The 13,961-nt window shown below is 49.9% G+C and overlaps 1 protein-coding gene across 7 annotated transcripts in view; it reads left to right on the top strand.

Annotated features, from left to right (window-relative positions):
- Positions 1 to 13,961, top strand: part of NAV2 (neuron navigator 2) — a 770,197-nt gene that overhangs the window by 354,158 nt on the left and 402,078 nt on the right. For 5 of the 7 annotated variants that reach the window (XM_081241076.1, XM_081241075.1, XM_081241074.1 and 2 more), the window contains exon 1: positions 7,814 to 8,860. The exons of 1 other annotated variant lie outside the window; for it this stretch is intronic. In XM_081241076.1, the coding sequence (XP_081097202.1) occupies positions 8,603 to 8,860 (258 nt within the window). In that variant the 5' untranslated portion in view covers positions 7,814 to 8,602. Of the gene's footprint in view, positions 1 to 7,813; positions 8,861 to 13,961 lie in introns of those variants that run through there. One more of the 7 variants, XM_081241077.1, reaches the window with a different exon arrangement.

Below are 13,961 nucleotides of genomic sequence, written 5' to 3'. Positions count from 1 at the left end.
AAATAAAAGAAAATCCTTGTATATTTTGTTCTTTTCCACCCTTCAAGCTCTTAGGTTTTATTTGCCTTGGGTTTGGAGAGCGAGTGGAAATCAACACAGCTGTTTATGTTTAGTGGCTTCGAATGATCTCAGGGCGCAAAAGATCCTCGTGGGTGTCTCTGCATTGTTGACAGTTTTTAGACCAGCTTTCACTCAGCCAAGGGGTGTGAACTAGAACTCCTTTTTACATGTGCCCAGCAGGGTTCGTTTCAGGCATACAGGGGCCTACTTTCTTCTCCATCTTCTCTCTTTCTGCAAGATGAGGACTCTGTCTTCAGGCTAGCGTCGTGGCTAATAGAGACAGCTTAGTAGGTCAGTCAGAAAAGATTGGATTTCCTAGTCCCTCTGCTCAGGGGTGGTCTTGGCACTTCTGCAGAGGAGGATTCTATTAGGAGCTGCTTCCCTGGAAGGAAGGGAAAACAGGAAGGGTCTCTGGAGTAACTGTTCCTGGCTGTCATAGAAGGAGGGAACCCTGATTGTTAGTGACTTTCTTATCTACAGTCATCCCTCAGTAAATGTGAGGGATTGGTTCCAGGACCCCCTCGGATACCAAAATCTGTGGGATGCTCAAGGCCGTTATATAAAATGGCGTAGTATTTGCATATAACCTACATACACCCTCCTTCTGTACACTTTAAGTCATCTCTTGGTTACTTATAGTACCCAATACAATGTAAATACTATGTAAATAGTTGCTAGGGCACGGCAAATTCAAATTCTGCTTTTTGGAACTTTCTAGATTTTTTTTTTTCCCATCTGCTGTTGGTTGTATCTGTGGACCTGGAACCCACGGATACAGATGGCTAACTGTATATAGATCTTATATATGTATATATATAACTAAACTGGATTTAACTGAACTGGATTTTAGTTTAACTAAAACTGGATTTTAATCTTCTATAGCTAACAAAGCTTTTGTCTGTTTGTTTGGGAGAGGACTCATCCCTCCTGCCTGAAAAGGTGGAGGGCAGAGATGGATATAAGCTAGCTAACTTCTGTATCACCAGCATTTGGCACAGGGCTTTGTTCATTATGGGGCGTAATGAGTGTTCCTTGAATAAATAAAAGTTTAAAACAAGTAAAGATACTTATTGGAAAAATGCAGAAAAATTGCATGGAAAAGTAAGTTAAAATCAACCATAATCCCAACCCTTTAAAACAGTGATAGAAAAATAAGAAGGAGGGCTTCCCTGGTGGCTCAGTGGTTGAGAGTTCACCTGCCGATGCAGGGGACATGGGCTTGCGCCCTGGTCCGAGAAGATCCCACATGCCGCGGAGCGGCTGGGCCCGTGAGCCCTGGCCGCTGAGCCTGCGCGTCCGGAGCCTGTACTCCGCACGGGAGAGGCCACAACAGTGAGAGGCCCGTGTACTGCAAAAAAAAAAGAAAAAAAAAAAAGAAAAATAAGAAGGAATGACCAGTCCCCTAACTTGCTCCTCTGAAATAACCGCTATTAGTAGTGTGATGTGATTCCTTCCTTCTCCTTCCCTTTATAAACATATTTATTTATATATATGTAAACACACATAAACATATTAGCAAGTTTTAACAGTAGCCGAACATGTAAGTAAATAATAACATAAATACCCCATGACAAATACTTTTTTAAAAAATAAATTTATTTATTTTTGGCTGCATTGGGTCTTCGTTGTTGTGCATGGGCTTTCTCTACTTGCAGCAAGCAGGGGGCTACTCTTCGTTGCGGTGCGCGGGCTTCTCATTGCGGTGGCTTCTCGTTGCGGAGCACAGGCTCTAGGCACACAGGCTTCAGTAGTTGTGGCACGTGGTCTCAGTAGTTGTGGTACACAGGCTTAGTTGCTCCGCGGCATGTGGGATCTTACTGGACCAGGGCTCGAACCCATGTCCCCTGCGTTGGCAGGTGGATTCTTAACCACTGCTCCACCAGGGAAGTCCCGACAAATACATTTCAAATGAAGGAAAAAGAACCACAAAGTACATACCAAAGTTCTACATGATTATTTTTGTTATCCATTATTGAGATTTTTCATGCCAGCACACCTTTTCTGAGCACAGACCTTCCCGAGTTAACTGCTCCAGGCTCTCCTCAGAGAGCCCTGAACCCTGGGCACCATGCACCTCTCCCAGGGCCAGGAGCTCCTCTGCTAGCAGATGCTCACCAGGCCCTGTGCCTGGGGCAGAGTCAGAGGGTAGGCAGGAAGGCTCACAGGAGGAAAGCAGTAACCCAAAGAGGAAATGGGTGGAGGGAGCTTGGAGCATCCTGGCTCCTTGCCTGGGGGCCCGCACTGACCAGAGGTCAGGCTGCCTGATGCCGTCTGCATGGCTGACTCCCAGGCAGCATTTGGGCAGTTACCCAGCTGCCTTTGGGCTGCACAGGCAGCTCGACTGGCTGAGTGTGTCTCTCAAAAAGAAGATCTTGCACAGAAAGTAATAGAAGGCCTGGGTTTTTCCAGATTGTCCATTCACATTGGTTAAAATTGTCCAGGTTCTTGCCTCGTCATCCCCCACTCTGAAGTGTTGAGGGAGCAAAGTCTTTGTAGCATTTCTTAAAGCGGCACTTTTCAGTTTGCCTGCACCTGGGAGCTTTATTAACAGACAAATGCTTGGACCCCATCCCCAGAGTCTGATTTAATTGGTCCAGGGTGGGGCCCGGGCAACCCTGTGTTTTCAATTCCGCAGGTGACTCTAATGGACAGCCCAGGCTGTGAAGCCAAGTGTGAGAACTGATTCAGAGTCCATGAGCGCTTGTTTAAAATGCAGACACGCAGATTCAGAATTCTAGGTCTGTTGATGGTGTGCTGTTAGGGTTTTGCTCCTTTAACCCCCAGTTATTCTTAGGCTTCTATTAGAGTGTTAGTTCTACTATTTGTCATTTATTTCCCTGTTTGCTTGCCCTGTTCTCTCAGTTTTTCAGTTGCAGAAAAGGGTAACCCTCAGGCTGGAAACAGCAGTTGCATCATTCTTTGAACCTTGAGAGCAGGGAATGAGCACTTATTCTTATTTGCTCCCCGTCATTATGCCCAGAGCCTGGCACATAGTTGGATCTCAGTTTATTCATTGAGTTAATGATTGAGCCAAACCAGTGGTTTACCATATATTTGTTTGACATTTAGTCAGGGCTATTGCCTCAAACACCTGTAAACACCCACACGCGCGCACACATTCACACATACTCCTTACACTTCAGCCCTGCAGGTAGAAGAAGCCACGGTCTTCAGCTCTCAAAAAACAACCCAGAGATTACCACTGGGCATACTGATCTGCACACACCCATCTGGAAAAAGGTAGATTTGAAGCAAGTGGACGGGGTGGGGGGGGGTGAGCAGACTTTCTAAATAGCCGTTCTAAAGTTGTTTTTTTTTTAAATTTATTTTTGGCTGTATTGGGTCTTCGTTTCTGTGCGAGGGCTTTCTCTAGTTGCGGCAAGCGGGGGCCACTCTTCAACGCGGTGCGCGGGCCTCTCACTATCGTGGCCTCTCTTGTTGCGGAGCACACGCTCCAGACGTGCAGGCTCAGTAGTTGTGGCTCACAGGGCTAGTTGCTCCGCGGCATGTGGGATCCTCCCAGACCAGGGCTCGAACCCGTGTCCCCTGCATTGGCAGGCAGATTCTCAACCACTGCGCCACCAGGGAAGCCCCTGTTCTAAGGTTCTTACCCCAGCTTCTCTGCAGTCTGAGATGGGTGGGCTCTCATTTCAGCCACTACCAAAAGGAGAGCATTTGTGCCAGTGCTGAGATAGGTGTCATAAGTTGCCAACCCATGCCATAAAAAATTAAGGAAAAGTGCATTTTTGAAAATAAGCTAGTCTGATTTTTTTTTACTCTCAAATAAATTCAAGAATGTTTGCTTTTTATCTTATTCTAGAGACTTGCAACATGTCCCTTCATCATTTATAGTAGGGGTCTCCAAGAGTCTGTTGATTCTTTCCCCAGATTCCTGCTTTTATTTTTTGTGGTAGGCTGGGGTTTAGATGTTTCAGGCTCTCTTAAGACTGTCTTCTTGGGAGGTCAGGTGCAGCCAGGGGTCTTTAAGTCAGATAAAGGGGGGGTTGATGGGGCTGGTCACTTGCAGGTCAGCTCCAAAGCCCAATTTACACTCAGCTAATCACCAGTGGCTGATGTATAGGATCAGAAAGCAGTATAGCTGGCACCTCCTGACCTGAGGATGGTTCTTACAGCCAGAGAGCTGCCGAACTCTTTGGATGATGATTAGTGGTCCTGGGAGCTTTTGTAATATGTTTCAAATTGAGAGATTTTGAAAGTTTAGAGTCCAAAAGAGAAAAAGAGAGAAGGGTTGTCAAAGTTGGGATTTAAAATAGTGAGCTGGGACTTCCCTGGTGGCGCAGTGGTTAAGAAGCCGCCTGCCAGTGCAGGGGACATGGGTTCGAGCCCTGGTCTGGTAAGATCCCACATGCCGTGGAGCAACTAAGCCCGTGAGCCACAACTACTGAGCCTGCGCTCTGGAGCCAGCGAGCCACAACTACTGAGCCCATGTACCATAACTACTGAAGCCTGTGTGCCTAGTGCCCATGCTCCGCAACAAGAGAAGCCACCACATTGAGAAGCCCGCGCACTGCAATGAAGAGTAGCCCCCGCTCACCGCAAAGCCCACGTGTGGCAACGAAGACCCAAAGCAGCCAAAAATAATAAATTAATTAATTAATTTTAAAAAATAAAAATAAAATAAAATAGTGGGCTATCCACAGTGCATATCATTTTTAAAAAAATAACGTTAAAAAAAAAAAACCTGGATAGTGTATTCTTTCCAAAGCAGTTTGCCATACTCTGAACCATACTCTGCCAATGCTTGCCAGACTTATTGATTTAAAATGACTTCATTCATGTTAACACAGCATCTGTGTGGAAGGAGTAACTTTATAAGACATTTTTATAATTTGAGATGATCTTATTTAAGGAGGAATCTTGCAATTATCTCTTTTGCCTCAGGGAAAATATAACTTTTTTCCCCTTTGTCTGGTTATAATGACAAATTATTTTGCTTTAAAGAAGGAAAATGAGGGAAAGACAGGAAAGATATAAAGGGAGATGAAAAATGTTCCAGGAAAGAGCAAATAAAATTATTAAAGGGATGCAGGGGCCAGGAAAGAAATTTGGAAGTAGACTAAAAGATTCACTCCTTTTCCATCAAGAAAGATGAGAAGTTATCAGACTTTAAATAAATCACATAAGGTTAAGGTGAACGGTCATGTGTTTACCAAATCCTAGAGTATTAGGAAGAGGTACTTTTCAAAAAAGAATGCATTATTTTTCATATTAGTACATATTTGAGGGTCTCAGAATCCAAAAAAAATGACCTTGGTACAAATATGATTTAAATGGGAGATCCAAGATGGCAAATACGTAGCATGTATGTCACTAGGTCTCTTTCTGTACCCATGACAGACATTATTAATTGATCAGGCTGCTGTTTCCAACTTAACTAGATACATGCACCCTTGGAATTCTTTTCAGCACAGTGTGACAGAAAGTCGGTTAGCTAGAGATGACTCTTGAGATGAACCCATTTTGCTACCTATGGATTAGCCTTACTACTCAAGGTGTGAGCTCCAGACCACCAGCATGGGCGTCCTGTGGGAGCTTATTCTGAAACCAGAATCTCAGCCCCATTCTAGACCTACTGAATCAGAATCTGTATTTTAGCAAGATACATAATTCTTATGTATATTAAGGTTTAAGTGGCCCTGGAGGAGCACTGAATGCATGATATATTCTTTACGGTGGAAGTTCTGAAACTTCAGAGTGCATCAGAATCACTGGGTTAAACAATTGGTAAACCTAGATTGTTGGGCCCCAGCTCCAGAACTTTTGGTTTAGAAGATCTAGGGTGGGGCTTATCAAACAAGCTTCCAGGCGTTGATGCTGCTGGTGGTGGTCTGGGGACCACACTTTGAGAAAAACTGCATTAAGGCCATGGAAATACTTTGGAATATCTCCATGACCTTTAAAGTCAAAGACTGCAGTGTATTTCCATAACTCTTGCTACATCTGGCAGAACCAGAATTCTGAGTAGGAGAGTCCCAAGGTTTAGTACAGCATAGCATCTCTTATGACCTTATGTACCTGGATCTAAAAAGGCTCTCCCCCTGGTTAATTGCTGCTGGCACCATCTACTCATCCATCTGATGACAATCTGGGTAGCTATTCTGTCCACAGCATTATACTCAATGCTGAGAGAATCTAATGAAGGTTAAAAATGCAGTTCCTAACTTCAAAAGGCCTTCTCTTTAAGAAGAAAATAAACATGAAATGATAAATAACAAGGTGGCATCAGATGGTAAAGGGCTGAGTGCTAAGTAAGTGGCACGGACCACGTGTGCTTTAATTTCAGAGGGAGGAATACCTGAAATTGTGTACAGGACTGTGTGCATTTCAGTCTCGCTAGAATAGAAAGTTGCTGCATAGAATGGGTGGAGATAAGATAGGAGAGGGAGCAGGCCACGGTAAGAGCCCTTCTTATTTCTTAATGCTGCTTTGGGAGATTGTTTTAAAACTTTATTTCCTACGATTTGGATAATGACAAATCAATGCTATCGGCATTGAAAATCAGGCTATAGGGTGGGCATACTGTGAAAACCTGTATCTCAGAGCCAGAGAAGAGAAACAGCTTATAAACAGAGATGACTGGGGGGGGGGTGGGGGGGGTTGCAGAAGCAGTAATTTAATAATAGGGATAATAATACCCAACTTACTGGTCTCTCACATAGCTAAGTACCTGTGCTAAATGACTGTAATGAACGATCTAATTTAACCAAACAACAGTATATTATATATATGTAGTCAAACCCCTTCCTTACTCCCAGTGAGAACCGAAGCTTTGTAAGGATGTATGTAAAGTCAGAGAACTTGCCCGATTTAAATCCAGGTAGTTCTTCGGTGTGTGTGTGGGGGGGTGCTTCTCATCTATGAGGGGTCTGGCCTGCCTGTGTCATCTCTTCCAACTCTCGGCGAGGAACCCATAGAGCACCTGGGACAGGAGAGAAGTCCTCAGGCGAATTAAAGTCGAGGAACCTGTAGGGCCAGTGAGTCCGAGGCGCGGACAGGGAGGGGCTCCTACATGAAGCGCAGCAGAATTTAGCCCGAGCCCGCCGGGGTCATGGAGCTTCTCCTGGCTTTCTCTGGCCAGTCTGTGGTAGGTTGCAAGGAGGAACCGTCTTGGGGCGGGAGGCTTCGCGGGGCATTGTATGTGCCTATAAATACTTCAAATAGTTAAGTGAAATGTGCAGCCTTTGAAAGCTGGAGAGGAAGCTATTCGGAGGCCCCCCGGCCCGCCTGGAAGAGCTGGCAGAAAAGAGAAGAAATGGCTGGCGCGTCCTTAACGCGGGAGACGAGGAACGGCCCTGCCCAGACCAGATGGGGGGCCGCGGGGCTGCAGGCGCGACTCCGGAAGCCTCAGACCGTTAAGGTGACCAGAACAATTTGAAAAAGGAAACAAACTTCCCCGGAGCCTTCCCCGCGGGGCCCCGAGGCGGGCGCTTGCGTTCGAAAGGGCATTTTTCAAAAGGTTTCAGGGACGCGGGGGTGTCAGCCCGCGGGGGAGCGCGAAGCCAGAGCAGCGCTGCAGAGCGGCCACCAGCTGGCTTTGTACTTGCGGCCAAGCGCGGCCCCAGACTTTCGGCGGCGGCCCGGGAGTTGAGGCCACGCCCCCCTTTGCAGTGAGAGCCGCAGCTGCAGATTGGCCCGCCACGGGCCAATCGGCACGCCGGGGCGGCCCGGGCTGTCAGCGCGCGCCGCAGCCGCGCGGGTAGCAGCCTGTCCTACCCTGCGCGGAGCCCCGCAGCCAGCGCAGCCTTCACGGGAAGCGCGGCGGCCGCTCGCGAGCGCTGCGCTGCCCTGACCAGCCCGCCAGCCGCGCGTCCCGGTGCCCGCGCCCCACGGCCACAGCCTTGCTGCGCTATAGCGCACGGAGCATGTGCAGACCCGCAGGCGCCGAGGTGCTATCTGTCCGGCGGGCTTCTGGGCAGTGGTGACTGTCACGCGTAGAGAGACCTTTCGGGGGCTCTCGCCGCGCCTCTGCGTAGCGGGTGACACTGCGGGGCGGCAGCTGCCTCTCGGTGAAGACGTCTTGGGCTCCGTGCGCCCTCCCTCTCCCCCCTATCGTTCTTTCCCTTCCCCAGCTGCTCGCTCCTTAGCTCGCCCGCTCACACCCGCAGCCTCCTGGAGCGGGAGGCGTGGGTCCCCGCCGCTTCTCTTCCAAAGGGGCCTCCTCACTTCGGAGATGCAGTGACAAGTTAATATGGGCGTCCAAGCCTCGAGTTCCCAGGAGGAGAATCGCAAGAGGCAGCAGCTCCTGAGCACCCGGAGCCCTTGAACAGGCCGCCCAGGAGGGGCGTGAAACGCGGCTGCAGCATCCGTCCAGGTGGGATCAGCTGAGCGCCGCGACCAAGGCGAGCTCGCCGGATTGCTCCGAGATCCCCGACCCGGGGATATTTTTTTCTTTCCCTTGGCTGGTGGTGGGCGCCTCTCGGGCCGAAGCCCGGCGCCTGCTCTGCTGCCCGCGCTGCCTTTAGCGGTCGCCTCCGCCGCCGCTGCCAGGGACGTGCTGGGAAAGCCGAAGCCCCGGGAGAAGATGCCGGCCATCCTGGTCGCCTCCAAAATGAAGTCGGGACTGCCCAAACCCGTGCACAGCGCCGCGCCCATCCTGCACGTGCCCCCAGCCCGGGCGGGCCCCCAGCCCTGCTACCTCAAGTTAGGAAGCAAGGTGGAGGTGAGCAAGACCGCCTACCCTAGCCAGATCCCCCTGAAATCGCAGGGGCTGCAGGAGCCGACGGGGGAGGGGCTCCCGCTGCGGATGAGCGGCTCGGTGGAAAACGGGTTCGATACCCAGGTGAGAGGTGCTGTGTGCCGGGGCACTGTTCTGGGAGAAGGGTGAATGCTTGGGGGTGGCGCTGTTGGCATGGCTGGATAGGGGACAGGGCTACCCTGTGGGCTGAGAAGGGAACGGTCCCACTTTAGGCCGGCAGATTGGGGGATGCGCGCGGAGAGTGGGCTGGCCAGTGGGTGTGGCCGGGTGACCGAGGTTTGCTTTAAGGAGCTCTGTGAGACCGGGGTGCGGGCACGTCAGCGGCTTCCTTCTGGCGGGCACGGTCAGGGTGTTCTCAAAACTGTGCCGCACTGGAAATGTCAGGTTCTGCATGTTGAGAGCTTGGCCCCAAGAAGGCAGTGACTGCTGCAGCGTCTGTCTGTCTGTGTGTCGGTTCTGCAGAGATTCTGTCCCTGCCAAGGAATGGTCCGAGGCCTCGTTGGGCTCCACGCCCTCTGGCCTGGCTGAAAGATCCAGGGAAAGGGGTCTGGGGGTGGGCAGTGTACCTGCTCGCCTCGTCGTGAAGATGCCTGCCCCTGCCCCATCCTTTGGGTTGACAGGATTCCAGGCACGGTGCTGGGACTGCAAGAGAAGTGCTCGGTGCACCAGCGGAGGCAGGCAGCTGGGGACTCCTAGCGTCTCGGCTGGCTGTTGCGGTGGGCGGGGGTGCCTGCCTCAGAATGGCGGCCCGAAGCTAAGCCCCTCCTTCCAGGGTAGCAGATCCTGATGGCGGTAGCCCGGGTAACTGGGGCTGGGGTGGGGGGATGACTTGAAAAGAATTGATGACTTCTACCTTTCCAGACAGAGCCCGCATCACCCAATTCGGCTGGGTGACGGGCCCTAGCCATGCAATCTCTTTTAAGGAAATCAGCAAGGGCCAATCAGGTTCTCCTGGCCTCCTGCCCTCACTGCTGCTTTTTTTTTTTTTTTTTTTTTTTCTTTTTTCCTCTTCTGGTAGGAGGGAGCAGGGGCGTGCTGTATTTTCTTGGCAGTTAGTCAGCAGGGACTTTTGGGGACAGGCAGACCTGACGGATGTGACTGTCCCGGTCAGGAGAGGCGGGAAGCCAGTGGGGGAGGTAGTTTGGGGCTGGTGTCAGGGAAGTGGCAACAGACCAGCTGACCTTTTTGACACTTATTCTCTGCTGACACTGTCTCCACCTTCTCCTGGAGATTTCTCTGATCAGAGGCTAGAACTCAACACATTCCTAGCCTTTCTGATGGAGGAACTGGAGCTGGAAGCTAATTGTAAGCAGACTTTTGGAGCTCTGGGTTGGAGAAGGCCCTCAAAGCAGATTAAGCTCCCACGCCAGGCTGATAAGCATGCCCCTTGCTGCTGCCCTTGCTAAACATGTTTGGAAGCTGACAGGTTTGAGTGATGGTGTGTGGGAGAAAGATTTCCCCCAGTGCTCCCAGGGCCTGTCTCTGCCAGGGTTTTGTGCTCTGCGCTCTTTTTCTGCCTTCGGCACAGGTTTGTACGTGGGCTCTGAAATGGGAATGAGCTTGGGGGTGCACCCTCGTGAGGGTTTCCCCTCCATCCTTGGAGACGGGGCTGATGAGGTGTGGTGGGTGGTATGCGGGAGGCTGGAGCAGTGACTCCGGGATGTGACACACAGCCTCCAGCCTGATGAGGAGGACCCAAGGAATGAGGGGGAAAGTGGACACTGGGATCGTTGCTACCCAGGCAGCTGTTCTACCGTTGCCCATTTGACCCTTCATTTAACAAACACTGTCGGTGGACTTGCCATGGGCAGGCTCTGGAAAGGTGATTCATCCCTCTTTTTCCTGAAAAAATGATCTCCAGCTGCTGCCGGAGGAGCTGGTGTGGTCCAGTTCCCTCGAGGCTTTTCTTCTCTCCCTCGCCCTTGGCCCACAGTCCCCTGGCTGCCCCCACGCCACCTGCCTTGCCCTCAGTGGGACCTTGTGTACTGATCATGTGGATGGTTTGGACGGATTGCTGAGGAAATTGGCCATTTCCCAGTGGGCTCTCCTGGTTTTTACCAGCCTGCCCTGTCTTTATTCATGGCCGAGCTTCCTGGAGGCTCTTCTCTGTGGCAGGTACAGATCCCTTGTCTCACTGCCTCACCCTGGCATCCAGGTGACATTGGCAAAAGGGGTTTTCCCGTCTTTGGACAGGGCTTCCTCTCTCTTTGCCTGACACGGTGTCCATTCACCATCCAGGAAAGCCTCTCCATACGGCTCGAGGACTGTGTCAGACTTGACACACCTGGTAGTCCTGGACTCAAAACCTGGTATTTATCACTAGAAGATACTCGGGAGATGATGAGTTAAATGGCAAATGGTATCTTGGGGCATCTGACTCCCCTTTTATTCAGGGGGCTTTGGGGAGAAGGCTGGGTTGTGCAGTGGTCAGTAGCACAGGCTTTAAAGTCAGGTGGATATCCCTGGTATCCTGTCTCCACCATGTACTAGCTGGTGACCTAGTCCATTAACCTCTCTGGGCCTCACTGTTCCCATCTGTAAAAATGGGCGTTAAACAACCACACAAATTATGAGGATTAAGAAAAAGAACATATGTAAAGTGTCATATATACATATGTTTATACATACACACATACATACATCATATAGACATATGTATAGACATATATAAGTAACATGTGTAAAGCCCAGTGTCAGGCAAATAGGAAACACTCAATAAAATGAACTATTTGTATTGCTAAACCAAGAGATGGGGCATTGTTTTTTTTTTATTTTTTTTATTTTTTTAATTAGTTTCTGCTTTATAACAAAGTGAATCAGTCATACATATACATCTGTTCCCACATCCCTTCCCTCATGCATCTCCCTCCCTCCCACCCTCCCCATCCCACCCCTCCAGGCGGTCACAAAGCACCGAGCTGATCTCCCTGTGCTCTGCGGCTGCTTCCCACTATCTATCTACCTTACGTTTAGTAGTGTATATATGTCCATGCCTCTCTTTCGCTTTGTCACAGCTTACCCTTCCCCCTCCCCATATCCTCAAGTCCATTCTCAAGTAGGTCTGTGTCTTTATTCCCGTTTTGCCCCTAGGTTCTTCATGACATTTTTTTTTTTTTTTTTTTTTGCGGTATGCGGGCCTCTCACTGTTGTGGCCTCTCCCGTTGCGGAGCACAGGCTCCGGACGCGCAGGCTCAGCGGCCACGGCTCACGGGCCCAGCCGCTCCGCGGCATATGGGATCCTCCCAGACCAGGGCACGAACCCGTGTCCCCTGCATCGGCAGGCGGACTCTCAACCACTGCGCCACCAGGGAGGCCCATGACATTTTTTTTTTTAAATTCCGTATATATGTGTTAGCATACGGTATTTGTCTTTCTCTTTCTGACTAACTTCACTCTGTATGACAGACTCTAGGTCTATCCACCTCATTACAAATAGCTCAGTTTCGTTTCTTTTTATGGCTGAGTAATATTCCATTGTATATATGTGCCACATCTTCTTTATCCATTCATCCGATGATGGACACTTAGGTTGTTTCCAGCTCCGGGCTATTGTGAATAGAGCTGCAATGAACATTTTGGTACATGTCTCTTTTTGAATTATGGTTTTCTCAGGGTATATGCCCAGTAGTGGGATTGCTGGGTCATATGGTAGTTCTATTTGTAGTTTTTTAAGGAACCATGGGGCACTGTTGAACGTAGGTCTAATAGCCTCTCAGTGAGAAAAGTCATAGCTTATTCTGTCAAGCCCTTGAGAAGGTATCATTGAGTTTGCAAGGATTTACAGAGCATCTGTCACATGCCTAATACAGTACCAGCCATGGTGGGAAGATGAGGGAAGTGCCTGATGTGCCAGGCTCTTTACATACAATCTCATTTCATTCCCACAGTACCACTTAAAGCATATATAACATTTTCTATGACAGTAATTTCCTGTAACATCTTCTTTAACGACAATGATATGATAATGGCGAGTCATCACATAGCACTTCCTATGTGCCAGGAATTGTTCTAAAAGACCTCATTTGATTCTTACAACAATCCAGTGAGACAAGTGTTATTATTCTCATTTTACACATGAGGAAACTGAGGCAAGGACCGGGTTAGTAACCCCTTGAGTAGCAGAAATAGAATTGGGACTCGGACAATCTGGCTCTGGACTCCGTGTCCTAAACCAGCATATGCTATAGAGAGAGGGTCATAGGGACTTTCCAGTTCCTCGCAGGCCCTGATTTCTAAGACCACTCCTCTAACCATTGAGCTGGAAGAGTAAGCAGGACTTAGCAAAAGGTAGAATAACTTGCTCTAGGTCATCCTGCTCCAGGGTGGCGAGTGGGGGGCCCAGCTCATGTTGGTCTGGCTTCCAGGCTGGGGGGTCTTCCCCTCTTCACAGCTGCCTTCCTCCTGGATGCTCTGGCGGAGGTACACAGTGATAAGACACGGCCTGGGCCTTGGAGATCTTATAGTCTAGTTGGGAGGCATGACTGTTGTACCAAGGGCATCAGGCACAACACGAAGAGAGCTGAGAAGTATGCTTGGGACTGAAAGGAAGGAAAAGGCCACCATGGCTGGAGAAGTCCTGAGGGCCTCCCGGAGGAGGCAGGAGATGGCGGGCTCCAGAGATGGGCAGGAATGGCTGGCTGGGGAGGAGAGGGGGTGAGATGAGCACGCCAGGGAAGGAGGAGAAGCAGGGCCACGCAGTGGTGCAGAGCAGGAGTGGGTGTCGCCACCGGGAAGGCGCACCTTGGCCTGACAGGTGATTGCTTCGTATCTGGTATCTTCCTTTTGAAAGGTAATCATGAGCAAAGAACAAAGCCTTCTTGCAGTTGAGGGGTTGGATTTGCACGCTGCCTTCGTGGTCCGTAGTAATCCTGAGCATGCAGGGTAGTTATGAGAAGGTGGAAGGATGGTGTCCACAAAAGACCTGTTTCATAACAGCCCCTTGGGAAATGACAGTGATTATTATTATTAGCTTAGGGTTCAGAATATCCAACATGGTAGTGATGCGCAAAAGGACGTGGGTCTCGTGGCTTTTATTAGGCAGCGATGCTCTTTAGCCAGTGACAGCCTGTTCTCCCCCAAGCCTGCTGTCCATCGCCATCAAGCGTGAAAAGACCTGACGCAGCCAGCAGCTAGCTTTTAGGTGCAGCCCCACTGTCGACTTGCCAAACCCCTCACCTTGAATCTC

This window comes from Mesoplodon bidens (assembly GCF_964165515.1).
Source record: "Mesoplodon bidens genome assembly, chromosome: 7".
In the NCBI taxonomy this organism is placed as follows: Eukaryota; Metazoa; Chordata; class Mammalia; order Artiodactyla; family Ziphiidae; genus Mesoplodon; species Mesoplodon bidens.
This window is presented reverse-complemented; position numbering and strand designations above follow the sequence as displayed.